Source organism: Phoenix dactylifera, chromosome 16, assembly GCF_051530095.1.
Source record: "Phoenix dactylifera cultivar Ajwa chromosome 16, Ajwa_hap1_PhDact_Kaust_v1.1, whole genome shotgun sequence".
In the NCBI taxonomy this organism is placed as follows: Eukaryota; Viridiplantae; Streptophyta; class Magnoliopsida; order Arecales; family Arecaceae; genus Phoenix; species Phoenix dactylifera.
In genome coordinates this window covers 12,123,911-12,150,874 of record NC_143205.1, presented here as the reverse complement: position 1 = coordinate 12,150,874, position 26,964 = coordinate 12,123,911, and the positions used below count along the sequence as shown (strand labels likewise).

The window sequence follows — 26,964 nt, the reverse complement described above, 5'->3', positions numbered from 1 at the left end:
TATTATAAATTTGAATGTAATTCGAAGGTACCTCGACGTAACTCAATCCGAAGACGACCAACTAAATGCTCGCTCCCTCCCATTCCCTATTTGACTTTTTCCTTCTCTCTCTCTCTCGCATTTTTTTTCCATATTTTTTTTTTCATGTCCCACAGGAACTCCAGGACCCCGCCCATCAGTCTCAGCGCCCGCGGATTAAAACGCTCCCAAAAAAGGCACAAACCCCCTCTCTCTCTCCCTCCACGGCCCATTAATTCCCCCCTCTCCTCACGCCAAACATTAAAAACCCCCCAAATCTTTTTCTTTTTGCTACCTTATTCGCATCCCCTTCCGTCCTTTCTCGGATCTAGGGCACAAACCCTAGCTCCCCAATCGTCCACCGCCTCGCGCCCGTCGTTGAAATGTCGGCCGCCGACGCTGAGAAGAAGCCGGAGGAGGGCGAGAAAGCGGCGGCCGCCGATGGAGAGCTACTGTATTGCGGCGGCACCAACTGGGGTGTCATGGGCCGCAAGGCCGGAACTCCTCTCACCGGGAACCTCGTCTCCCCCACCCGCCTCCGCCCCCTTGTTGGGGTCGACATCCGCTTCGTCGCCTCTGGCTGCAGTGAGTTTTCTCTTCTTCTTCTTCTTCTCCTCCTCCTCCTTCGTCGCCTCTGACCGTTCTTTCCATTTTCTCTAATCAAATGCTGTTGTCTCCTGTTAGGGATTGTTTGTTTGATGTTTCTCTTATATAGTTTTCCCATTTGCAATGTTGCTCTTTTCTATTGCGCACCTATGGAAGGTGGGAAAGTCTTGCGTAAAAACTCTTTTTTTTGTTTAAGGGCGTTTTGCATCGGGTGGATCTGCATTTTGTTTTTATGATGTTAGATGAGTTGCATTTCGTCTTCTTTGATTTGATTTTCTTTAAATCATTGATTTTCGAAACAGGTTCTATGGATTCTGGCGGGTAGAAGGGATTTAACAAGCTAAGTGATCCAATTTTTTTTAAATTGTTGCCTGCTGAACAAGTGATTTCGTGGAACCGCAAGGTCCTGTAGCATTTGTGCAGTTTTTAAATTTCCTTTATATCCGAATTTGTGCTATCTTGTTATTCTTTTGTGAAGTTTAAAACGGAAAATGTAAGGCGGGAATCAAGTGAATGTTGTGCTTTGAAAAATTCTAGTTATGGTGAAGTATTTGATTCCTTGTTTTTACGTGTTATTTCATTTTTATATGGATCTGAACACAATTTTTAATAATGCGCTTCTTAAGTTTAATTAAGACCAGAACAAATTTTTTTTTTACAAAAACCTGGTGATACCATGGAACATTCAAGCACACCCTTGCACATCTCACTTTCCTAGATTGGTGCATCTGTTGCCTTTCTATAGGTGGTTGGGTTATCTTTGACATCAGTGAACTGATTTTGGTACCCAAATGTGACAACACCCCATGAGAATTGTGCAGAAATAAACAATAGTTTATCGAAATATTGTAGTGTTCTCTTGCTTGTAACTCTTGTAGCCACATCCTGTCATAGAAAGCCTAAGAAATGTCTTGCATGGATTATATTTGGTATTGCCAACAGGCTAGCAGTAAAACATCTTATAATTGATCTGCATGATGAACTTCTCCTTGTATGTAACAAATATATGGCATCGGGTGTGGTGATACAAGGGAGCTGGATGAATCATGCTGGGCAATATCTGTCTATTTGATTGTTTGCATGATTTGTAAGGAACTATTTGAACTATTTTATGGGAACTAAGGATGAAAGATGCACCTAAAATTATATTTTAATATGTTAAAGACATCCATGAAGGGGTCTCGGCACAAGTTTCTTAAGTTGCTGCAGTGGGATGAGTTACCCAAAGATGGAGTTACTACCGATGACAATGAGGTACTGTGTATGCTTAATTTGCTTGCTGTTCAGTGGAAATTTATTGGACAGCAATACAGTTAAATGCTCAAACTTTTTGGTGAAAGAAAGTATTGGGAAACACTAGAACTGGAATGGAGCATATGGGATGCAGTTGGATCAGTAACTCTCACAAAGAAATAGTAGAGAACGGATATGAGGCTCCAATATGATAGGGTGATCAATTTTGTTTCATTGATATGTCCTGTAGTAGAGTAAATGGTAACAGGGACTCATAATAGTATAAAGTTGATTGATAAGATCAGAAGTGCTTTTGGAACATATGCCTTTAAGACTAATGGTGAAGCTATATAAGATGATTCTAAATTTCATGGTGTTGTGCAGTTTAAAAATACAAGTGCATAAAGCAATATAAGAACGCTGAGGTGGGTACCTAGTAAAACTAGCAAGGAAATGGTGAGGAATGAGTATATTTTATGAAGTAAAGGATATGGTGAGGAATAAGTGCATTATATGAAGTAAATTAATTGGATCGATTAATGACAGTGTTAAAAATCAATGCAGATGGTATGCACAAGTGCAACAAAAATTTAATGGCAAACTTGGTAAAAATAAGGAATAGGATCTTTTGAAAGGTGAAGAGGAAATCTGGGGAGGCCTATAATAGCATGGATAGAAATAGTGAGAAATAATTTGAGAAACTTGCATTGACAAGGGATATAACCCATAATAGGCAAGTATGGAATATGATTACATTTCATGTCATCTGGCCTACTCTGTTATGAGGAACATATGCTAAACTGATGATCAAACTTTTGGAGGAATTCTACTGCTTAAAACTGTCTAGCTCATTAGCGCATCTATAACAATATGTTTCAATTTAGACTATATTGGAAGCAAATTTTGGGAGCCAGATATGTTATTCTGTCTTCTATGTAGTTATTGTAATACTGGAAAATTTCAAGTGACTGTTGCTTTCACTATTCATACTTTTGTAGTAATTTTTTTTGTTGAACAATTTCTTGGTGTAGGGATGACTTCTCAACCCATTTATTGTGATTGAGTTGGTAATGTACACAAGCAGTCAGCAGCTGCTGCTGCTCTCTTGTTTTTTCCTCACTTCTATTAATTTCACATCATGTTCACCAGCATCTTCTCATCCAAGTCCTGGCCTTTATTAAGTGATTTCCTTGTGGAAGATTCACAACATTAGTCCTCAAGCTTGTAGTCTAGAAGCGAAGACTTTAGCCATGCTAAAGAATGCTCGTGATTGAAAATTGTGAGAGATGTATGAAAAACCTCTTTCTTAGACAGCATCTTGCGGTAGCTTTCTCAAGAGGAGAAACTAATGTGAAATGGGTTACGAGAGTCTACATGCTTTTCTTAATAAGCATGTGCCTTAGAGCTTGAAAATGAGACAAAGTGGTGAACCATGTCCTCCTTGCGAAAGCTTTGGAAGCACGAGACCTGATTTCTCTTCTGTATTTGAGCCTTTTTTCAGTATATCCACTTCATTGTCTTAGCTACAGCAAGTTTTCCTTTTCGTGTTTTGCTGCTCAAAAACTGCCCACAGTCTGCTGATATTCTGGGTTGTTGTACTTTAGATACGTTAATGTGGAAGCGTGATCAAGTTGGTCTTCTATTGTGGTTCATGTCCCAAGAATTTGGGATATTGCTTGGTGATTGGCTAGTTTCCTCTTCCTCATCTTATTCGTTTCTACCCTTAACATTTATTTTGCCTCACCTTTCAACATTTCTTATTTCCTGCATTTATTTATTTAGAGATACAAACTCTGATGATTATTTACTATTATGTCTCTAGCTTCTTGCCATTGCGTGGCTTTGGATGTTGAAGGCCGTTGCTATACATGGGGACGGAATGAGGTATGATCATAATTAAGTAGTATTTCTGCCTTGCTAATACTCACATCATGATATGCACACAGAAGGGACAGTTGGGACATGGGGATACTCTTCAAAGAAATTTGCCAACTATTGTGTCTGGATTGTCAAAGTAAGTCGTACATATACCATCCTTTTAACTTTTTTAAGTTTTCCCCTGGAGTTCAAATGTTTCGATCGTTCGTAAGCTTGCCTGTGTTATTATGCTATTCATATGATGATGTCTTGGTGTAAGCTTATATAAGTGTATATATATATATGATTATCTTATAGATATAAGTTTCAGTTATTGTCTGTATGTAAATCTCATATTTATGTTTTCCGCCAATCTTTTCTCGTGAGTAATTTAGTGCTCATATTCCTATGATGTATTGTCTGTAGAGCTCATATTTATGTAAAGTGCATATTTTCCTATTCATAATCTATTGCTCAACTTTGGCTTATGTATTTTAATGAGTGTAAACAGATCTGTCTTTTATATAATTACTCAAAAGGTTTTCATGGCATTATGTCTACAATACTACCTTATCTCAATCAGACAGCCCCTCACATGTGCTGTTCTAGTATCACATAACTCTAGCATTTTCATATACAATGCAATCAGTAGTCTCATTATCCGATTTTATTATTATATCTATGTCATGTAGCTCTAGTTTATCCATGTACGTAAGGTATTTAGAAGTTCACCTAAGATTTTTTTTCTTTTTTCTTTTTTCTTTTTTTATTGAACTAGCATTCTTTTGAACATCTATTTTGTACTCTAATCTCATACATACATCTCCAAATGGCTGCTGTCTTCATTCTTAACTTAATTTTCTGGTTTAATATTTTTCCTGCCTGAATACTTAACTAAGAATTATTCGAAGTGCTGGTTTTACTAATAAAGGTATGACTCTTCAAACTTTAAGATCATTGGGTATTGATTCTCTATCTGGAGTCTACCCTATGTGAAAATTTTGTTGGATCCTTGATAGGGCAGCTTCAAACAATAGAGGGGCTTGCCATGAGACACTGGAAGCTAGTTGGCTAGAAGGTATATCTATGTCGAATTTCTGTTGACCTAGGATGCTTTCAGCTGCAGGGATGAGGCATTGTTAGAAAACCTTTATTGTTCTTTGAGGGTTATTAATTATAATTTTACAAACTTTGTTAGATTCATTATATATATAAGCCCGGCACTATTTCTCCCTTATTGGATTAAGCAAACAATAAGAGTAGTTATGCTATACATGGCTGAGATCATGCAATACATGAGATTATGTGAAGTCCAAGTCACTATCAGGTGCCTATAGCATCAATGGAGCCAAAAAGGGACCAGAATCACAATTCATGATTTAATCGTTAAAAAAGGCTTTCTTGTGCCTTAAGTTCAAGACATGAACTTTAGGAGAAGTTTATCTGGGCGAACTATGTGTCATTGTCTGAGCCCCTGTGTAGTCTTTTGTTTTCTGATCTTGTTGGCCACATTCACACCCATTGCATGAGAGCCGCTGCTGTACCAAAAAAAAACTTTAGGAGAAGTTAGACGGTGTCAGGAATTTGAGAATTTCTAGGAGTGTTATTTAGAATCTTCAGACTTCCATCTGATAGTGTTCTTTCTTTCATTTTATTTGGATGGAATTAGGTAAGATAAGAATACAGTCTAGTTTAATGTTTATGAGGAGTCCTTCTTTGAGTCAAATTACCTTGAAAGAGTCATGAGCATGATTTTGAAACTCGTGAATTGAGTCAAATCTTAGCCATATCAAATTTTCTGTGACCCATCTGTGAATCTCTCTGATGAGATCATACAGTAATCACCTGATTTTAGGTCCAGAACAGTTGAGTTTAAGGGCCCAGTCTATGGGATAGTTGTATTGGTATCAACCTAGTATTCATGTTCATAATATCATTATATTGTATAATAGCTACTTGATTTGTTGTATTTATACCTGTTAAATCTTGTATTTGCATTTTCAATCTGTTGGATGTACTATATTTAGATGATAAAGAATCATTATTGCTTGGATTTTGTGATTATCTTAGATCACATTTATCACATTTATCAAATTTGCTGTGACCCATCTGTGAATCTCTCTGATGAGATCATACAGTAATCACCTGATTTTAGGTCCAGAACAGTTGAGTTTAAGGGCCCAGTCTATGGGATAGTTGTATTGGTACCAACCTAGTATTCATGTTCATAATATCATTATATTGTATAATAGCTACTTGATTTGTTGTATTTATACCTGTTAAATCTTGTATTTGCATTTTCAATCTGTTGGATCTACTATATTTAGATGATAAAGAATCATTATTGCTTGGATTTTGTGATTATCTTAGATCACATTTATCACATTTATATGGATAATAAATACACTAAAAGTAAAGTATGTTTATGTGATTTCAGTAATAGCAGTCATTAAATATTTATCAACTGATGACTTGTGATCTTCTGATTTTCCTTTTTGGTCTTTTTTGTGCATTCAAGTCGGAAAACGTCATGACTTGTCCAGGCTTTTGAGTTGGTTTATTTGATTTTTTTGACATTTTATTATGCACTCTAAAGGCTTTTAAGTTGGCCTATTTGATTTATTTTTTCTCGGCATCTTTATTATACACTCCAGAAGGTAGCTTTATCAAGGGAAGTTTATTGGAGAAAATTATAATTCCTGCACAAGCTTGCCATGCTGATTATTGCGTTTTTTCGAGCCTAGATATTGTTAACTCAAGTTGCTAAACCTTACAAGCAGTGTGACTGCTCTTATTTGGCAACAGCTGGCTGAATGTTGTGCATTTTTTTTATAGATATAAAATTATCAGAGCTGGCACTGGGAGGAACCATACAGTTGTGGTAACTGAAGATGGGAAATCTTTCTCTTTTGGTTTGAACAAGTATGGGCAATTGGGGTCAGGTTCAATAAAGAATGGTTAGTTTACAATTCATGGATTGATTTATTGTGCCTTGTCATGTACCTTATTTTTCTTACCTTGGTTCATTATTGTTTAAGTATGTTCTGATTGTAAAGCTTGCTGTTCAGGGTTCAGTGTATTATATGTATGCCCATATCGAGCACCAAAGATCAGTTTACTATCCTTCTTTGCTCATGAAATGATAGAGATGCATGACAACAAAGATGTGCCTTAAGACATATAGTTAATTATACTCTTCTGCTATTGTTGCTTTAAATTGGACTTGAGTGATGTATCATGCATGTGTCATGCTGGTTTCATTTGGATTAATTATACATGACATGACTTTAGCATGCTGATGCTGCTAATAATAATTAAAAATTCACATCTATCTTGATGTTGATAGCTGTAAACTACCAACTAATATCTATAGGTTTCTGATGAAATAATTTTGTAATTATGCTTCATAATATCACATCTAAATTGTAGCAAGTTACATACACTGTGCAACATAATGAGAAATTATGTAAACATGTGTTGGCTGAGCCAAGTAAGGTACACAGGCATACAATAGGACATCTTCAATATATATAAAATTAGATAAAAACCTAAAAATATGGTAAATTTTGATTGCTAACGATTATCAAAAGGCTGAAGCAAACAAATCACCACTCTTAACAGTTTGTTCTTTTATGCCAATAATATTATTTGGGAAACATGTCCTATGATGTCTTATCTAGTTTTTTTTTGTTATAAAATACAATGGAGGAATCTGCTGCTGCTGCTGTAGATTTTCTTTTCTTAAAACTGACCTAGTTGATACATAAATTTTATGTATCAATATGATACTGTTCCAATTTTGCTTATTTACTATTTTATCTAGTGGTGAGACTTAAAGCACTTTTTTCTAAAATATGCTCGATCCATTAAAGTTTATATGCACCAAATTTTTGCTATTTCTTTCTTATTTCTTTTAGCAAATTTGTGAAACATACGTTACTTAGGAGTGAACATGGTGACAGCAAGCCTGACATAAATATTACTCCTTTAATATGTATTTAACTTCTGGTTATATACTTTTCATAGAAATCGAGCCCTCTCCTGTTGCTTGTTTGGTTTCTGAAGCCACAATTGGTGTTTGTGGGGCTGATTTTACTGTATGGCTGTCGTCAGTGGAAGGCTCCTCCATATTGTACGTTATGCAGAATATCTGTTCTGAAACAGTGCATATCTCCTTTGCTTTCTGTCTGTTTTCATGGTAATTTAAAATGGGTACTATTTCAGCAGTTTTCTCAGTCAATTATGTTTTGCTATGTTCTGCAGAACGGCAGGTCTGCCACAGTATGGACAACTTGGTCATGGAACAGACAACGAGGTTCGAATAGGAATACCTTTTGTGTTAAAAATCTTCCGTACGTTGACGTTTGTGTTGTGTACTTGCAGTATAATGTCAAAGAAGGTTCTGTAAAGCTAGCCTATGAGCCGCAGCCTCGTCCACGAGCAATAGCTGCATTTTCAGGAAAAACAATTGTTAAAGTTGCCTGTGGAACTAACCATACAGGTTCCCTTTATTATTTTCTCTTGCTTTTTAAGGCCATGGATACTTATTCCAAATGAATATTGATTAGCTTTTTTTTTCTTTTTTTTCTTTTTGGGTCCTGACCTGCCCAACTACATCCAGTTGCTGTTGATTCAAGTGGCTTTGTTTACACGTATGTGCCGTAAGCTCCTTTTTTTGTGTATGGTTTATTTTATGCAGACATTAGTTTGTGACCATTCATAGTCTTCTACGGGCTGTTTCATACTTCTACGGGCTGTTTCATATCCCTTTTGTGTTCTACCATTCTATCTCCAAATTTCCAGATTGAAGCTTGTTTGCAAATGCATGTCTGTGTACTGCTGTCAAGTCATTTGATTTATGCATCTTACTTAACTTCTATTTTTCCTTCTGTTTTACTTTCCTTTCTGATGGCGTGACTCCAGCTGGGGATTTGGTGGATATGGAAGGTACTTACGAATGGGAACTACTGCTTGAACTTGCTAATTCTTTTGCACCGGTGGAAATTTGATTGCCTGACATGTGTGCTCTCATAATGTGTCTGCTTGTATTTTTCTGATGACTCTTCGATTCGATGAAGTTCAGGCTGGGTCACAGAGAGCAGAAGGATGAATGGGTTCCTCGTCTTGTTGAAGTATTCCAAAGGCAGAATGTTCTACCACTTGATGCTATAGTCTCAGCAGGTTCTGTCAGTTCTGCATGCACTGCTGGTATTATTTCTTCCTTCTTAACATGCTATGGCCATTATGGAGTTGCTCTTCTGTTTGACTTTTCAAAATATTATAAATTACTTGCTTTTTAACTGTACATTTAACATGCTAGCTTTGGTTCTTCTTATTGAGAGCATATGTTGTGGTCATTGTAAAGTCATTCCTCTGTCTGAATTTGTAAATTTTGCAAATGTATATTTAAATTCTCTTTTCTTTCCTTGCCAATTTGCTCTGTATATTCTTTAACTATGACACATTTCACTTTAAGGAGGTCAACGTATATCATGCATTATCAAGTATGCAAAGCGGGTTCAACAGCTCAACTGTCTTCTAATTGTAATTAAACTATATTTGTCATGGAATAACTGGAACTGCTACTTGATTATTTATCTCCATAAGCATGAATTGAACAAAAAGAGACTCCCTTTCAGTCTCATTCAGTTGAAATGTTTTTGTTATAAATTATCTGACAATATGCTTGATCAACCAGATCAGGTGAAGGTCGTCAGTCATAGTTGTTGGTAAAAGTTCATCATAGTTATGTTGGAGAAGACCGCATGGCATTGTTGTGTATGAGGATGACCTCCTAGGAAGAGGGTACTTAAATGTGACCGGAGCACATGGCTCCTTGTCCTTATTTATAGACCTGGAAACTGCAATCGAGGAACATAAACTTTTGCTGCAATTAACAGTTGACTTGGCTGCCTGACTGCTAAGATATATATGTGTGTGTGCATCCATTTATGTAATGCTTTATATGCCTATGCTTGACTTTCCAACCTTATTTTCTTCTTTCCTTGAGATGTAAGATGTTTTGTTTGAAAAAACTTGCTGTAGAAAATGATTTGAGAGACATATATGCATCCACAAGTCCTATGATGGATGAAGCTGCATGTCATTGGTCTTGTTCTTCTAATAAAATGTACTGCAATTTTGGTGCCCAAAAGTTGTCTTAAAATTTTCTTTGTGGCTTCATAATCTAAGGAAGCAGGAGCACGCATAAACAACAGAAATAGATCTATTGCTATGAAATATCAAGTTTTGTAGAGCATCAATGACACTGTTTTGTCATTATTGGCCCCCTATAAATTTTCCTTAATAGTCTTTTACATCTTTTTGTCATTGTTGTCCAGTTGTTGAGCTAAATTTTGTTGTGAATTGGTGCATATTTGTCTGATAATTAGGTTGATGCTGTACTTTCTTCAATTGCTAATAGTTTTAGGCATATCCGATCAACTTCAGTGCCTGAGAAACACATCAGGCTGTCCAAGTATTTAAGTTGAACTGCTGATGTCACAAATGCTCTATTTTAATGCTTGCATATACTGAGTTTTCTACATTGATAGCATCATCCAAATATAGCAGTTAGGTGACCACCAAATACAGCCTGTATCTGTTCAAAAGTTAATATTCTGCCACTTGTTCTCATTCTCATATAGATCTTTTTGAAGTTTGAACTTTTGACTTAATAGTTGAACCCTTGATTCTAAATCAACTTATCTGCAAAGCACAGGCAAGATGCTACTAATATAATTAAAGAAACTCCTACTTCTCATAGGATATATTTGACACCTGTTTCTCAATATATGAAAGCTATTGCTTTATTATGAATTCCAGATCAAAGTTTATATAAACAGAGAAATGCAGTATGGATTTTTAGATATTGGTCATAAAAGATCATTATTCATTATATATTCAAGTTTTTCCTTTTAAGGATTTTAAGAAATACAACAGTGTTCCTATTATTGATATCGTTGTGACCTTAATACTTCTCATCAAACGTTTAGATCAGCACATTACTGGTAGCGGACAATGGTAATTCAGAAAATAATTACTTGCCTTCATGACTGTATTCCTTTTCCAGGAGGAGGTCAGTTATATATGTGGGGAAAATTGAAGACCACAGGCGATGACTGGATGTATCCTAAGCCAGTTATGGATTTGAGGTTTGATTTCTTAAGCCTTTGCTTGCCCAAATAATTAATGGTGAATAACTGGTTATCTTTTCAGCTTTTCTTAATTAGCTTGTCCTGGAACTGTAGCTGTCAAATTTGTATTAATTAGCTTGCTAAAGTATTTTAATTAGATATTTTATGTTATGTAGAAAAATTTAGTTGGCAGTTTGCTGGCATCTTGCATTGAGCTGGCATCCTTACAAATATTTCCTTTCTGCAAACTGCAAAGTCAAACTCCACCAGAAATAGATAAATTTCATGTTTCTGCTTAGAAATGCAAACATAATATACACACATATGCCTATGTTACTGAGAAGAAGTTTAGTTGGCAATATGCTGGCATCTTGCATGTACTGGCATGCGTTGACATTCTTCCTTTCTAGAAAATCAATTACTTCGTAGAAATAGATAAATTTCATGTTTCTTTTAGTAATGCATACATATAGACACATATATACTTTTAAATATACGTTTATACATACATATATACACTTATATATGCTATCATAACTGATGTGTTTTTGAAATTGAACTGATTCCATATTGACAGTTCCTGTTTCTCCATGCATGTTTATTCTCTTGATACCTATTTCGCTTCATGCACTATTATGTCTGTGTTCTTTTTGTTTAACATTTGCTTATAATAGTGACTATTTAATTATTTTGTCACCAAGTTTGTCAAGAAATTTTATATTGGTGGCTTGGTCCTATTGGTATCCTTTGGACTGGTGTAAGGCTAGTACGTTGTTTAACATACTAATTGACGTTATCATACTAAGGGAAGAGTGGATGGAAAAAATGCATTTGATGTAGTCCTTATGGTCAATTTTGGTATCTGAAATCTGTTTTTGTCTTTCTGGGTCTGAGACCCCAGATTACTTTTTGGGTATGGGATCTACATAGCCTTGTAAAGTTCTTGTGTTTTGTTGAATTTATATTCTGTCCTCATGGATGTGATACCAACGATGAGAGAGAGGGAGAGGGTGAAGAAATAAAAACCAGAGCTGCATTACAACAAGGATCAAAGAAGACAAGTGCGAAAGGTTTTTTAGAATGTCAAGTGAGATTATTAGTTGATAATAGCAAGTACTACCTAAATGATATGCTCCTAATAACTCATTCATGCAGCTAAGTTTAACATAATGCTAGGATCACCATATGGCATCTACTGATGTAATAATGTCAGTACTTCCCTAAAATGTGTTGTTAAGAGGTCCAATAGTCTGCTGTTAAAAGTTCCTGCTGTTAGGAGCATCCTGCAACTTCTATCCTGTACATCAAAGATTCCACGTAACAACTAAGTGTTTCCAAAATGAGTGTCTGAGATAAATTATGCGATTATTATTAAGTCACATCTACTAACCTTGTGTACTTTACTGCTATCAGTCTGAGCACTTTGATGTAGTTTTTGCTTTTATTTCACTGTTGCTAACTGGTCCACTTGACTGTTCAATTGTTCTTCATTCTTTTTCTTTTTCTTTTTCGTTATCAGTGGGTGGAATATCCGATGCATGGCCTCTGGTTATATGCACCATGTTGTTGGTGCTGAAGATTCATGCATTAGTTGGGGTCATGCTCAGTATGGAGAGCTTGGATATGGTCCCCTAGGACAGAAGTATGTGTATTTGACATTTCGTATTTTTATTTCATTATTATTTGCTGAGATTCTTGTATAGTTACGACTAAATTGGTTTTTGTCTTTTTTATAGGTCTTCTGCAAACCCCAAAAAAGTTGATATTCTTAATGGCATGCATGTGACAAGGTACTTAGTACACTGCTACTTTCATGGATTATAATATTATATATTTTTATATTTTTGGCCTAAAATTTGAAAAACTTCTGTAGCGTGGCCTGTGGATTGGGTCTTTCTCTGATTGTTGTTGATAGAGCAAATGTTGGTGATCGACTGGATCAGGTAACTATATTGGATATAATACGGTTTTTTTTCCTACTATATACTTCTGGATGCTTATTATTTTTCATTTTTAATGTGGAAAGTTCATGTATTACTACAAGTCAAGAAAAATCTGATGCTACCTCTAGATTTAACAGCAACCAGTCAAGTTAGATCTTTTGTTTTTGTTTTTCCCTTTTGTTTTTTATGTGCTACACCACTATTCTAAGAAAAAGGAGTGGAATCATAACTTAGGTGGGCTGTCCTGCTAAATGACCTGCTTGGGCCTGGGCAGGTGCATTGGCAGCCTGCTGGACCCAAAGCGGATGCTATGGTCAGACAAGTTGCATTAGACACTATGGAAGTGGTTGGGGTCATGGGTCAGGTTAGGAAAATAAGGCAGTTTGGTTGGGTTTTAATTAGGTTTTCTGTGTAAATCAAGGCACAGTGACGGGATCTAAAGGCAACAACAAGGCCAAGCAGTGGCAAGGGACCCAGCATGAAGTACATCTTTTACTTTCTCCTTCAACCAACCTTATTTTTCTTCCGACTTTTCCACCTCGTCTTTTCTTGTCTTTGCTTTTTGTTTTGAGTTTGTGGCAATTGCTGCTATCTCTTCTGCCACTGGCATATTTAGCAGTGCCCTGTGTTACAACAAGCAACATAGGCAAGCAACAACAACGGCCACTGCAGACAGTGACAGAGGCTACATTAGTTGCTGCTATGCTGTTGAAAGCATAAGTGGTTGCAATATGGAGAAAAATATTTATTTATTTTTTGGTTTATTTACTTTCCTCCCCTATTTTGGGCTTTTATATTTTATAGGTTCCTTAACGTTTTGGTTCCTGCCTATCATATAGGGTCTGGGAAAGCTTGTTATTGCCCATCTTGCACCCATGGTGCTTTACAACATCAGACTACATTACAAAGAGTAGCCTTCACCCAGTACCATGTACCCTTCTAACCTTGAGGAAGGTGGAAAACATTCTCATATATATGGTACAATCAGCAAGAGATCTTATCACCAGGCTAGCTAGCGCCTTCAAGAAGTCTGAATGGTATTGCTTGACTAGGAGCTATTCGTGTACCTCGAATGTAAAAGTAGTTATATGTTGCACGGTGGCCACATGAAAATATTGTTTGCTGCTTTCTGGTTAACCTCTTTGATCCACTATGATACAATTATCTGATATATGCTGTAGTTGGTCCATGGCTCGAACATGTTGTCTCTTAGATCATTTAATTTTTGTTGATGTTCGAACCGAAAGATCATCATTAGATGATTGTAGTCAATCCTTCACCTGATTCTTTTATCAGTCTTTGGCTCTGCACCAAATGTGATACAAACTTCTAGATGAATTGTCATCATATGAAAAAGTGTATATGAACAGTACTTTCTATTAGATAAATTCCTGTTTAGAAAAAGGTAATACTGATAAACTGAAAATTGTATCTTGTAGTACTATTTTTGGTGCAAAGCTCGAGCAAACAACCAGTTCATGGGTCCTAGCCTTGGTAAGGCTAGATGTAGGTCATAGTTACCACATATGAATCATTACCAGGTTTAACTGTAGGACTCGTTGACTAAATATATGGTGCTTGGTTTCTAAAGGCCTTCATAGGTTTTTCCTGTATGGTTGAAAATACCTTACCCGTGATTTTGTGAAAATTACTGATAGGATAAATCAATTTTGTCAGATACGAAGCCAATAATGACCCTGTACAAAAGTGCATGCATATTCATTTATAGGTTTATGGGTCAGACATCAACTTATCTTTATTCTCAATGATTATGGATTGGGATTTGGTTTCTATTAACTTGGTAATGATAGAGCTCAAGTTTGACCTGTACTTTAGTTGTAATAGCCTTCTAAATTGGTTGCCACAATTACAGCTTTTTTGGAAATTAATTGATGCATTAATATACTTCCAAATTTTAGTAAGCCCATACCATTAGCTTTTATTACCTTGCATCTGTCAATTTGCTTATTAGTAATTTTGTGTTTCCATTTTCCCTCCAATCTCATCCCCTAGTTAAGACTTAAGACATAGACATCCACATCCACATGTATGCTTGCATGCATGCTTGCACATTCATATGTGTGCATATGCATGTATACATGTACATGAAATTGGAATTTGTCACTAAATAAACTTTGAATATGATTATTAGTAATTTTGTTTGTTAGTAAGCCCATATCATTAGCTTTTGTTTCTATCAATATGCTTTTTAGTAATTTTGTGGTTCCCATTTCCCTCCAATCCCATCCCTGTACTTGAGTAAGACATAGACATCCACACGCACATGTATGCTTGCATGCATGCTTGCACATGCATATGTGTGCATATGCATGCATACATGTACATGAAATTGGAATTTGTCATTAAATGGATTTTTAATATGATTATCATGTTTAGTAGTACTTTGTTTAATTTGATTTTTGAGGCACTTTAAAAGTGCTTTGGAATTGCTAAAGAGACTATAACTAGGTGTGCATGCACATCTGAAAATTTTTCATATGAGCTGCACTTCTTACTCTTAATTTCCCACCTTCTTTGGAGGAAAATAAATTAGATTTCATGGAAATATGAAATCTGTCTTTCTTGTCCTCCTAATGGTATCTGGATAGATTTACAATGAGAGCCTATGGATGCACCTTTTCTCTCTAAGGCCAATTGTCAAAGAATGTTGGCTGGGAAGGGAAATATTCTTTTTTTTAATAATTTCAATGGAAGGTAAGAATGTTTTATAAATAGGTAAATGATGGAGAGGAAATTTCAAGATATTGATCAAAATTAGATGGCTTAATAGAGAGAATAACATGATCTCGTGCAAGGATGAGGAAATTAAATAAAGATGGAGATGTTATTTTCAAAAATTGTCAGATGAGGATTCTGCTAGAAAGGGGTTGTCAAGTTTCTCCTCTTAAAATTCATGAAACTGTGGGGGAGATGACTCGAGAAGGGATCCAATAAGGCGAGACATTTACATTAGATGAAATACCTATTTAGGTTTGGAAAATTGCGGGATATGCTGGCTTACTTGCTTTCCTAGCTTATCTAATGATATCATGGAAACAAAGAAAATGCCCAATGATTGGAGTATTGTGGTATGTATCTTTGAGAACGAATGCAGCATATAAAGTTTGCTCTAATTATCACAGAGTTAAAATACACTATAAAGTTACAAGAAAGGAAATTTGAATAGACATTAAAAAATGAGTATGGACTTAGAGAACCAATTTGGTTTAATGGTAGAAGGTGAATAATCGATGCCATCTTCTTGGCCAATTAACAAATGAATATGGAAAGAAGGGAAAAATCTCCATATGGTCTTTATTAAATTGAATAAATTTCATCATAGGGTATGAAGAAAGATTGTTTGGTGGGGCTTTAAGAAGGTTGTGTATCTACAATACACTAAAATTATTCATAACTATGCTAGAGCATATGACAATAGTTAGGAATAGGCATAATTAATGTCCAGACATAGGAGGGATATATAGTTAGGGCCATATTTATTTATTGCCAATTATAGATGAATTTACTGTTAATGATTAGGAGATTGTACCATGGTGTATGTCATTTATAGATGATATAAAGTTGATTGATGAGAAAAGAACAAGACTAAATGCTAAGTTGAATCTATAGAAAAAAGTCCTAGAAAATTGGCACCGAAAATTGATAGAATAAAAACAAATATATAACACAATTTGTGTGAAAATAGAAATGAAATGGGCCTCCAACTAAAATTGATGTATAAGAGTATCACAGAGGGATCATTTTTTTATTTGGGTTATATTAAGTAATGAGGAGGCAAAAAAAAAAAGAGCGGGCTAGTGCACGAGGCTCTTCCTATTGCAGGGTTTGGGGGGGTCGGTGCACATAGCCTTACCCTTACGTGCAGAGAGACTATATCCGTATTTCGAACACGTGACCTCTAGACCTTACCGTTGTACTAAAGCTCACCCTCGAGGAGATAGATGAAGATGTATGTAACAGAAATAGATCTTGTTGGATGAAAGTAGAGAGGTTCTCTTGTGGTATTATGTGATAAATACATATCTTATTGACTTGTTAGAAAATTGTATATATAATAATATGGTCTTAATGTTACGTAACTTTAAATGTTGGGCAATATAAAGGATTCAAGGTAACAAATTGAGTATAGAAAAGAATCTGTAGCCTGATCTCAGAGGTTAGATTCCTGAGTTGTTTTTAGTTTTTGTCTGAAATGGATCCCTGCCTGTGTGTTACCTGGACTTTTGCATCCATCTTGAAGAATTTGTGCTGGTTACATATACATGATCGTATACGCATCAAATCCATAGGTATTTGTCCAATTCTTTGTTCACAAATTTTAGAGATCAATGGACAATTAACCTTTGCAGCAATGAGTTCAAAGACTAGTTATGTTGCAAACAGGCATTAAATTTCTCCGTGAACTTGTGTGTTTCTTGTATCCATAGGCTAATCTTTGGGTTTGGATAAATACCTGCATAACTAAACACCTTAACTAGTAATATCTTCTAATGATTTATGTTTTACATTATTTGCAATTTGTTGTGTGGGTATGCGCTTGTGAGCTTGCATGCGTCTCTCTGCTCTCTGTTATATGTGTCTGTCTATGTGTATGTATTGAATTACTTGGTTTTGTACATGCCCTGTATCTCCTTTTTCTAGTTTATTGATTTAGATACTTGAATGTGTCTGGATTGGATGCTTGCTTCATGGACATGAATATTGCTTTAAGCTTTGTGTCCTGAAGGTAAAAGTCATCTACATAACATGTTTATAGACCCCCAAAAAATAGTGTAGCAGGAAAATTTAACAATAAAATGTCATGGTGGCACACTATTGTGTGCTGAGTTATAAAGCTAGATTAATCTCTTTGTTCTATGTTCTTTCTCTGATTGCTTTAATTAGTAACTTTTAATCCATAGCATATAGTCATGTTCATTGAAATAAATTCTGAAGTTGGAGATGAATGTTTAAATACTTATATATGGGAGGAAAATATAGTTTAGGGGATAACTTTAAGTACATTATCTTTTTTGTTGCTCTTTGTCCGGGGACCATAATATGATCCAGTTTTGGCACTTTTAAATATTTTTGTTTGAGTTTCAGAGTGTCTGCACAAAGAAAGAAAGAAAGTACTAGAAAAAAAGATATAAAAGTAATGAAAAGCTAAACAAGTAACTTGGGGGCCATCTGGTATTCTTTTTGTTCTTTTTTTCAAAAACCCAACTTGAAAAATTAATTAGACTGAATAACATGTATGATGAAACCTTCTTGTTTTTTAAAATTCTTTGTATCAGAGCTTCTGAAAGCATAGGTTTATTGTTTTTAAAAAAGAGAGGAGATAGAAGCAAGGAATAGCAGAAGTTTGGCACAAATGCCATCTTCTATGTCAATATCCATGTGTCATTTCACTAATTTTTTGGAGAGATAAAAATACAAAAACAGCAACAATGCCAACTGGCCCTTAGGTTTTATTTTATAATTTATGGTGCACTTTTGAATATTTGAGTGTATGGTATGTACACCTTCCACAGATTGTATGAATTACTAAATACAAACATGGTGGAAAACTAGCTATAGTTCATATCATGGTCGGTGGAACCGTCCCGATGCGGGCTGTTCAGGGAGTACTTAGCCGTACTGGCTGCGGACCGGAACAGTTCTAGCGACCAAAACAAAATAAAAGTCGAGGGGTGGGAGGAGAAGGAAAGAGACGAAAAGAGAGAGCGAGCGGGAGAGGAAGGGAGAGTGTTGGCGGAGGCCGGCGAGCGCGCGGAGGGTCGTGGAGGGGCTCCGCCACCCTCTTTCTCTCTTCCCCTTCTCTCTCTCATTCTCTCTCTCGTTCTCTCTCCTGTTGCCTCTACTGTGTCGGTACGGGCCCAGCACGGAACAGTACCGAGGCATACCGACCCATGCCGCCAGGCAACTGATGCGGGCCTTGGTTCCGGCATAGTAGACCATTGTTCATATAGTTTTAAATTATAATATTTTATGTGAGAGCTATCTTATACACCATGTATGTGTTGGAATAACAAAAGTACTTTAAATAGAGATATATGCTATTTTATGCATATGATTGTTTAATGTATTTCACAAGTTGTAATAAATGTTTAATAGGTCTTGCTTAGATTAGTCAATCAAACACCTGAAGCTTAAAATTCTACTCAAAAATTGGAAATTTTGAATTCGGTCTTTTGATTATACTTTCTAGAGGTTTCATATATCACCTAAGAGTAATCCATACACTGACACTTGCACACATGCGCACAAAAAATGTTGAAGTAAGACCTTTTGCCTAGAGTTTGTTAACTTGGGCCTTGTATATTTGATAAATTAGGCCCCATTAGGTGTTTTGGTTGGAAGTTGAAAATTGACTTAGTTTTGGATCAGTTTGCATGGTTTTGGCCTCAGTTCAATGTGATGTTACAATCCATGGTTCATGAAGTTACTTGCATTCGCTATGTTGCTTTTCATGTAATATGGATATTCAAATTTGTTATCTTTTAGTGTGTTTATTCTTATTGCCTATGCCAGTGTTACCCGGACACTAAGACTTTCGGTCACGTGACTAAAACTTTTGCTGTGTTCAGTTGTGGTCATGAGAGGGAGGATGGATGAGGTTGGAAGGATGGATGGGCTCCATTCACAGTTTGGTTCAAAAATCTTAGGAAGGACAAATGAAAAAGAAGGAAATGTCTATCCATCTTGGCTCACCAATTTGTATCCTTCCAAATTGGGAGGATGCAAGGATGGATGGATGGAGCATGGGAGGGTTGAATTTCTATGTTGACAAAATTACACCTCATTAATTTTATGACAAAATCCTAACACTTCTTAACTCTTTTACTAGACCAAAGACCCACGCCCCACCTCTTCTCTACTCCTGCTGCCGTCTCTCTTCTCCTCCTTAATTAGCTATTTAAATTAAATTATAAATTAATTAGTTATTTATATAATTGATATATATAAATAAATTAATTCTATATGATCAATTTATAAAATTATTTATTAAGTTAAATTAAATTAAATTAAACTTAAAAATTTTCATAATTTTTTATACAATTATAAAGATTATATGTTTATATATTGCCTCACTTCTTTAGTATAAAGAAGTGTTATAAATTGATAACGATAATATCTTTTTTATCAAAGGGTAATTTAGTAAAAATTTCATACAAATATTTTTCATCTTCCCTTTCATTCCTATACCAAATAGAGAGAAGAATCATTCCCCTCCATCCTTTCATGTTTCACCAAAGACTCATCCTTCCTTCCCTATCGATCCTTCTTCCAATCCATCCTTCGTACCAAACAGATGGTTAGTGCCAGAGAAACATGGACCGGACAAACCATGGTACTTTGGTTATCTCTGGCTTGAAATAATTTCAAATCCAATACAACTTGATAATCAAAAATGATTCCAAATACGTTCACATATATTTATATTAATATTAAATTGTATTGCCATGTCCATGTGTCCAAATTTATTAAGATTGTTATGTTAGATTCTTCAAGATACGTGAACACTTGACACCCATGGTTTGTGTCCAAGTAACACTGGCTTGCAGTACTTTTCAAGTTATACATGATTTCACATGACTCTGATCAAGGTTTTTAGATCTTGAAATATCAGTTATCTTGGTGAATGGTTGAGACTGGAATGAGCCAAGATCTCTGTTTTGCTTGGCCAATATGGTTAGTGGGAAAATTTAGGGGGAACCGAGATGTTCTGATATCTTTGGAATGAGATATCAAAATCTGGCGGATATGGTAAAGCTAGATTAGAACTATATTAAAATATTATTTGCAATGCTTATTAATTAAGAAATCCTATTTAAGAAAGTAAAATAGTGATTGAACAATATTGCGCCTGTTATGAGTACGTCATATTGGCTGATATCTCAATTTTTTATTTGTTAAAGTTTTTACACATTGTATCCAGAAGTGTGTGTCCGAAAGTGTTCAAAATCGATAAAAACCAAGGTCTCAAGTCTCAACCGAGATGGAAACCTTGAATTTTATAAACTTGCTGACATAGACAGTGGAAGGATCAGCTAATCAGGGAGAATAAAAGGAAATGCCAATAAGTTTTAGAATTCGAACGTAAGCAAACAATGAGGACTTTCCTTTGATGGGTTAGATGTCCATGTTGTAGTTTATTCTAAATGAAGTGAGAATACTGGAAAAGAATGATAAATTTAATTACTTATTTTGTGTCTCTGGATGCCAGCAAGGAAATAGATGACTGACGCTACATTTTTAAGGACATGAGGAGAGATAATCAGGTAACTTAACTTTAATCAGATGAAGTTTTAATGAAGGGTTTTATTTTACATGTTCGATTGGTCCCACTTCTCCAGTTGTATGATTGTGTATATAATTTTATTACAGCATTATCATGCCATGTAGGGAAGCAGTCTCAGGATATCAAGGACTATTATGCTCTTTTTATTTTAAAGAACTGCAACCTAGCCTTTTTGATATTGCTTTGAATTCTATCATGTTAGCTTAGCAGTCAGCTTAGTACTGCCTGTATCTTTATTATCATTTCCTTTTTCGTAAAAATATGATCAAGCCTTTCTCTTTGTTGCTTGTCTTATAAGTGTTTATGCATACTTTTAACAGTCCATGAAGTACCGCTCTAATCAATCTAATGATTTTTTTTTTTTCCAGCTGGAAGTTTACCATGGTGAAAGTTCTGCTGATGGTACGTCTACCCTGCTATTCAAGCAGTTTTCTGGACTATTACTATATGTTTCATTACCTTTAGTTTGATTTTACTCTAACTAGTCAGTGAAATTTCTGGAGGTGTCGATCATCCCTTGGGGGGTGGGGGAGGAAAAACGAACAAAAATCTTATCCAATTGTTTACTCAGTGATCTTAACCATAAAGATTTAAATTAGCACTTTGGGGTAGATCTAGGCAAAATAAAGTTTTTAGGGTCTGCCATCATGATGATGTTAAAGTTCATAAATGGAATCATTTCATATCATTTTTGAATGGAGGTATCTAAATTTTCTTGCTAGTCTAGGTTGTCAGTTGGTATTGGAAGAGATGTAGGAATCACTTTATATCATTTTCGAATGGAGGCATCTAAAGTGGATGGAAGCTGAATTTAATTGTCAGTTGGAATTAGAAGAGATGATGTCTGCCCTTGCTGGATTGTTGGATGGGAAAAGTTTTTATCATGTAGGAGAATAATTTTTATAGAGTTGGTGGTCATATATGAGATTGGACCTAACAACCATTAAACAGGACAATATAATTTGGTGACCTTCTCTAGCTGAATTCTGGTTCTGTACCTTACCAAATGTAATGATTCACAATCTTTTGTGGGACTTTGTAAATTTAAATTTGGCTTGCTTAATTCAGCTTAAATCATATTTCCATATTGCTTGTACAATAAAATTTATATCATTACCATCATAATTTACAGATGGAACCCAAGTAGTTAAGGCACGTCGGTATTTTCTGAGACACTGGTGGGTGGTCAGATTGGGGGATCAAAGTGATGGATTGTTTGCAAAGAAATAGGGGAAAGTGGATAGGAGACAGGAAAGGGATGTATTCGTTGGTTTACCTAGTTTTAATTAGATAGGTGGCTTTTAATGAGATTGAACAAGAACCCATGGTAAACAAAAAAAAATTGATTACAAAGTGAGATAGCCTCTTGACCAGATGATTGTATGCCCTGGTGGTAATTATATGGAATGTGACTTGCCCTGGAAGTTGTATCGCATACTTGTGTCTTGAGGAGTGGTGAATACTTGCAGGTTCCTTGGTTGAATCAGAGATATTCAGACTTTTCCCATGTAGGACACTTCTTATCCATCCTACTTGTTCCTTGTTCACAGGCTAGGCAGCCTGCTCAAGCCCGAAGCATTTTGGGTAGGCCTGGGCCAAGATTTTAAGCCCAGCAGGCTGGGCCAGACTCAGGTTTAGGCATTAAAACCCAGCCTGATCTATTTTATGTGTGTGTGTGTGTATGTATTACCTAGGTTCACCCTAGGGTGGTTCGGCTAGCAGATTTACCGCTGTTTATTGGAGATTGGGAAGGAAGAAAGCTAGTTCTCCTATCCTGTTTTCCGACTGTATCCGTCTAACACCCCTCTCCTCCTCTTTCTTCTTCTCCTATCACAGCCGTGGCAGCCATCCTCTCCTCTTCTTCTCCCATTTGTTGGAGCGCATCTGTTGCCATGGTGACACTGTCAACTACAGCTCTGCCACACAAGCCTGTTAGTCCTCTATGTCGTCAATTGCAGCAATGCAACTCCTCTACATGGCCATGATCTCCTTCTTGACCTTGTTTCATGGCAGTTCTTGTAGTTGTTCCCATCATCTGGAACAGTGAGAGTGGTGGATTCATCACGGCAATCTCTAAGATTCAGTTCCCAAGGGTAGATCTTACCCTCATTCTTTGGGATTTTTACTCACTTCATCGTCTTGTCCGTCTTCTTTTTCTCCATTTCTGGATTTGGCGGTAATTCATCTTATTCTTGGATTTGCATCTTAATCTGAGAGTGCTCCTCAGGGAATGCCGGGTTGTTTTTCCTTGGATCTGGGTTTGGATTAGAGGAATCAGGAGCTTTTATATTATTTGCTGTTTTTCGCAGAGGTTATAGTGCTTCTGGTTTAGGTAATAGCTCAATTTCTTGTCTTTGTTTGGCCTAGCATAGAACTCGTATACATTTGTATAGTTGATGAACGTTTGAATAGAATCAGGAAGAAAAATTGTTTGGTTTTCTCCTTGGAGAATGATTTTGTGTCTTATATCATTTTCAATGTGATATGAAAATGTGCTATTATCTGTTGTTGTTACATTTTGATTTCGGAAATTGGAGGTCTTTCATGTTAAAGATCAGACAATGTTTTGGGACATGCTCTAATAAAGCCCAATGCTAGTGGTTTGCATTAGATCGATGATAACCAAACCCCAGTAGAATGTTTTTCTGATCTTTCATAGATTTCTTATCTGAGAAGGTGTATGCAATCTGAGTTCAGCTGCCACCCCCCATCTCTTAGGCCAACAGCAGCAACACTGCTGCCCATGCCACCTATCCTAGAGCATGTCAACCTAGCCTAGAGCATGTCATCGGGGAAAGTTTAAGCTCAGGGAAGATCAGTAGTGACTTATTTGACATCTTCTTAAAAACATTTGTAAGTATTTTTTTTTTTCATTTTTTTGAAATTGAAAAATAAGATCAGAAAGCTTGAGGCTCAGCACAAAACCCGAAACCCAAGTATGTGCCAGGCTTAGGGCTGGGAAGTAGGCCCATAGGCTGGGCCCAGGCCTAACTATAACTTAGGCAGAGCCCAGCCCGAACCCAGCCCAACCCTGTGAACAGGTCGAGTTCCCAGTCCAGTTGTTGATTCTATGCAAATCTTGAAGTTTTATCTGATGGAAGATAGGCATGAAGATAATGGCAATTTTTAGTGTTTGTACAGTGGAGGTTAGGTTTGACTTATGTCAGATTCTTGCTTGCCATCCAAGGAGTCCTGGACATGATGATTCAAAAGCCAAGTAAGAAGGGTTTGATATACTTTGTCAGAAGTGGAAGGTGAGAAACATTGTGAAGGGAACACAGCTGAGAAATTATAGGGTTGTTGTTCTGCCTTCCTTTCAACCCCATTTTGCTCCATATCTTCATTTCCTTCTAAAAATTTATTCAAAATCTTTGAACTTTAGTGATCACTTCTGAATATCTATCGAATAGAGCACTTTTTATCCCATCAAATTTTATTCAGTAACAAACATATAATTGGTTCCTTTTGTAATAGAGATATGTGAAAATGCAGTTCAATAAATACACAGCTGATCATGCAGTTCTCTATTAATATTTTGATTGTTTTGGGTACATAATATTTTGACTTTCAAAAACAGTGGCTCAGGTGTTGTTAAACTTCTAGAACAAGTGAAAATATTTTTTTTCCTGATTAGACTATGTAATGGATATATAAAATCTTTAGCTGACAGCATTTGAGCTGACATTGGATTTTGTGGATGTCTTGCAACTTACATCCAAATGTAACGTCTAATTAAGGTTATCACTGTTGCAGGAACAGAAGATAATGAACATGAAAATAACACTCCTGGTAAGAGCGCAAACAAAAGTGCTGCTAATTCTTCTGCAAATTCCAAGAAAAGGAAGAATGGGGACTCGTCAGAGGATGAAGATGAAGGGGATGACAGCAATGATGATGAAGACATGAATGGTGAGATCAAGGACACAAAGGGTAAGCGGGGTGGCAAATCATCTGGTAGAGGCCGAGGAAGGGGTGCCAAGAAGGGCGTAACTCAGGTGAGGAGTTCAGGAAGAGGGAGGGGCCGCCCTAAATCTGAGAAAGGTTCTGGCCGTGGCCAAGGGCGCCAAGAAACTGAGAAAGCAAGCTCGGGACGTGGTCGTGGGAGAGGGCGGGCTGGGAAGAGGGGGAGGTCCAGTAGGTGATCATTTACCCATTAAACACCTCAAATTTTGTTTGGGATAGCATAGCAAATTGGGTAGCTTTGATGCTGTGACTTGAGGGTTTCTTTATATTGACATTTATTTCAATTTTAATGGTTTCCTCAACATAGTTACAGGACTTCTCACTGTCACTCTAGGATGGGCCAAAAGCAAGAAAATGCTGTATATCCATTTGTCTTGTAATTCTGTTGGTTTTAAAGCAACCTTCATTTTATTCTATTGTTTACTTGAACTCTAGACAGCTTCTCTCAAATCTCTAAAACTGCAGGCCCCATGTCAGAACCTGCCAGAATGGCCCTGAACCCCTGACCTCATGCCGCTGTGGTTAGAGCGATGCCTCGGGTCGTTAGATCAATCTGTCGAAGTGTTCTCACCTGAAGGCCTGCAAAAGAGTAGCTATGAGAGTTGCAGGATAGATTTATTTCTTTTGCTTCAGCAATGTGTACATGTATCATTTCTGATGAGCCCATGCTGATGCATGCGAAATCAAATGGTGCATTGTATACTTTATCAGAATGGCTTCTTTCATGGTTTGGTTTTAGCTGTTCTCTTCAAATGTGGTTGGTGATGAGGTCTTATATACTCTTTATTATTCTCTCTCTTGGATAGTTGAGCCTGGAAGCAGGGTTACTGGTGCCAAACTTGCAGGGCCATTTCCTCCATATACAATATATTTATCAGTTTGGGTGAAAAAAATTGAGATACCCACGAGCCTTTGAGCTGGGCTGCAAACTAGTTTGCTTCATGATGATATTATGTGAAATGGTGTGCCAGGAGATGATGGAATGGTGAAGCATTGCAGGCTCTACTATGTATAGATCTCTGTTTTTCAAGATTGGAACAAGGGTGCAAAATTACTTTGATATATAATTTCTTGTGGGTGGTGGATCAACCACAAGCCAAGTGCTGTTGGCATGCCCATTTTGAATCAAACAATTAATGCTCGGTGACAAAAAGTCTCTTTCACTTTGATGGCTTCAATTGGAGCACGATTCTCAAATCTTGCAATGTATAGCTGGCACCAGCTTAAGGGCGCGGGTGAAAAGGGCCGTCTTTGTTTTTTTTTTAATTAATCCATGTTCTCTAGGGCTCCACCGCACGGAAATGGGTTGCTTCAGATGTTTTCCTACGCTAACCTCACTGTCCGATGTGGCTGGTACTCCACTGCTCCTTAAAGAAAATTCGTAACTAGAAATTGTATCGGATGTAAGGACTTACGTGGTTAGCGGAAAGAGGAAAAAAAAAAGTATGATCAATAAAAAAATAAAAATATATTTGATAATTGGTTGGAGTTTATAAAAAAGAGAGATGAAAAAGTAGTTCTTTTGTCGGAAAAAAAAAATCATTTGGGACGTGCCGAAGTTCAGTTCTCATCGGCTGAGAATTGCAGTTTTTATTTTAAATAATGAAACAACATTTTTTTTATAAGTACGTGATAGGTATTTTATATAATTTTTTGAAAAAAAGTAATTGTTCAATTAAAACTAAATATAAGCCATTTTAGAATGTGTTACTTTTTCATTATCAATCAAATAAGTAAAATTTATCTTTTTTAGGCTTAAGCTTTTTAGAAAAAATATTATAAATTTTGCCCGTGAACCAAAGAAATTTTAACAAAAAAAATCTTCTAACCGTTTTTCTTTCTGAACAATCCAGTAAGGTTATGAAGCATTTTGACTTATTTATTTTCACTTCATGCACGATAG

The 26,964-nt window shown here is 36.3% G+C and overlaps 1 protein-coding gene across 3 annotated transcripts; it reads left to right on the top strand.

The window, feature by feature from the left end:
* Window positions 1–92: 92 nt before the first annotated feature.
* Window positions 93–25,799, top strand: LOC103708216 (Regulator of chromosome condensation (RCC1) family protein). Of its 3 annotated transcripts, XM_039114779.3 has the most exons (18): window positions 225–603; window positions 927–3,536; window positions 3,680–3,741; window positions 3,804–3,871; window positions 6,550–6,671; window positions 7,741–7,846; window positions 7,978–8,029; window positions 8,098–8,215; window positions 8,336–8,366; window positions 8,638–8,661; window positions 8,798–8,922; window positions 10,787–10,868; window positions 12,370–12,492; window positions 12,587–12,640; window positions 12,724–12,793; window positions 21,467–21,500; window positions 24,852–25,236; window positions 25,527–25,799. In XM_039114779.3, exons 2-18 carry the CDS (start codon window positions 3,470–3,472, stop codon window positions 25,585–25,587), a joined length of 1,584 nt encoding a protein of 527 aa, XP_038970707.3. In that variant the 5' UTR covers window positions 225–603; window positions 927–3,469; the 3' UTR covers window positions 25,588–25,799. The 3 variants fall into 3 exon arrangements, 2 of the variants coding, with proteins under 2 accessions (XP_026660863.4, XP_038970707.3); XM_026805062.4 differs by lacking the exon at window positions 927–3,536 and having other exon boundaries at window positions 93–603; XR_005506638.3 differs by lacking the exons at window positions 927–3,536; window positions 25,527–25,799 and adding an exon at window positions 21,024–21,078 and having other exon boundaries at window positions 164–603; window positions 24,852–24,943.
* Window positions 25,800–26,964: the final 1,165 nt, after the last annotated feature.

Excerpts from the sequence above, each read along its gene's own strand:
- LOC103708216 (XM_026805062.4), top strand. The coding sequence starts at position 402 with ATGTCGGCCGCCGACGCTGAGAAGAAGCCGGAGGAGGGCGAGAAAGCG. Across the intron at positions 6,672-7,740 it reads GTCAGGTTCAATAAAGAATG|AAATCGAGCCCTCTCCTGTT; the intron begins GTTAGTTTACAA and ends TACTTTTCATAG. Across the intron at positions 8,367-8,637 it reads TCAAGTGGCTTTGTTTACAC|CTGGGGATTTGGTGGATATG; the intron begins GTATGTGCCGTA and ends GCGTGACTCCAG.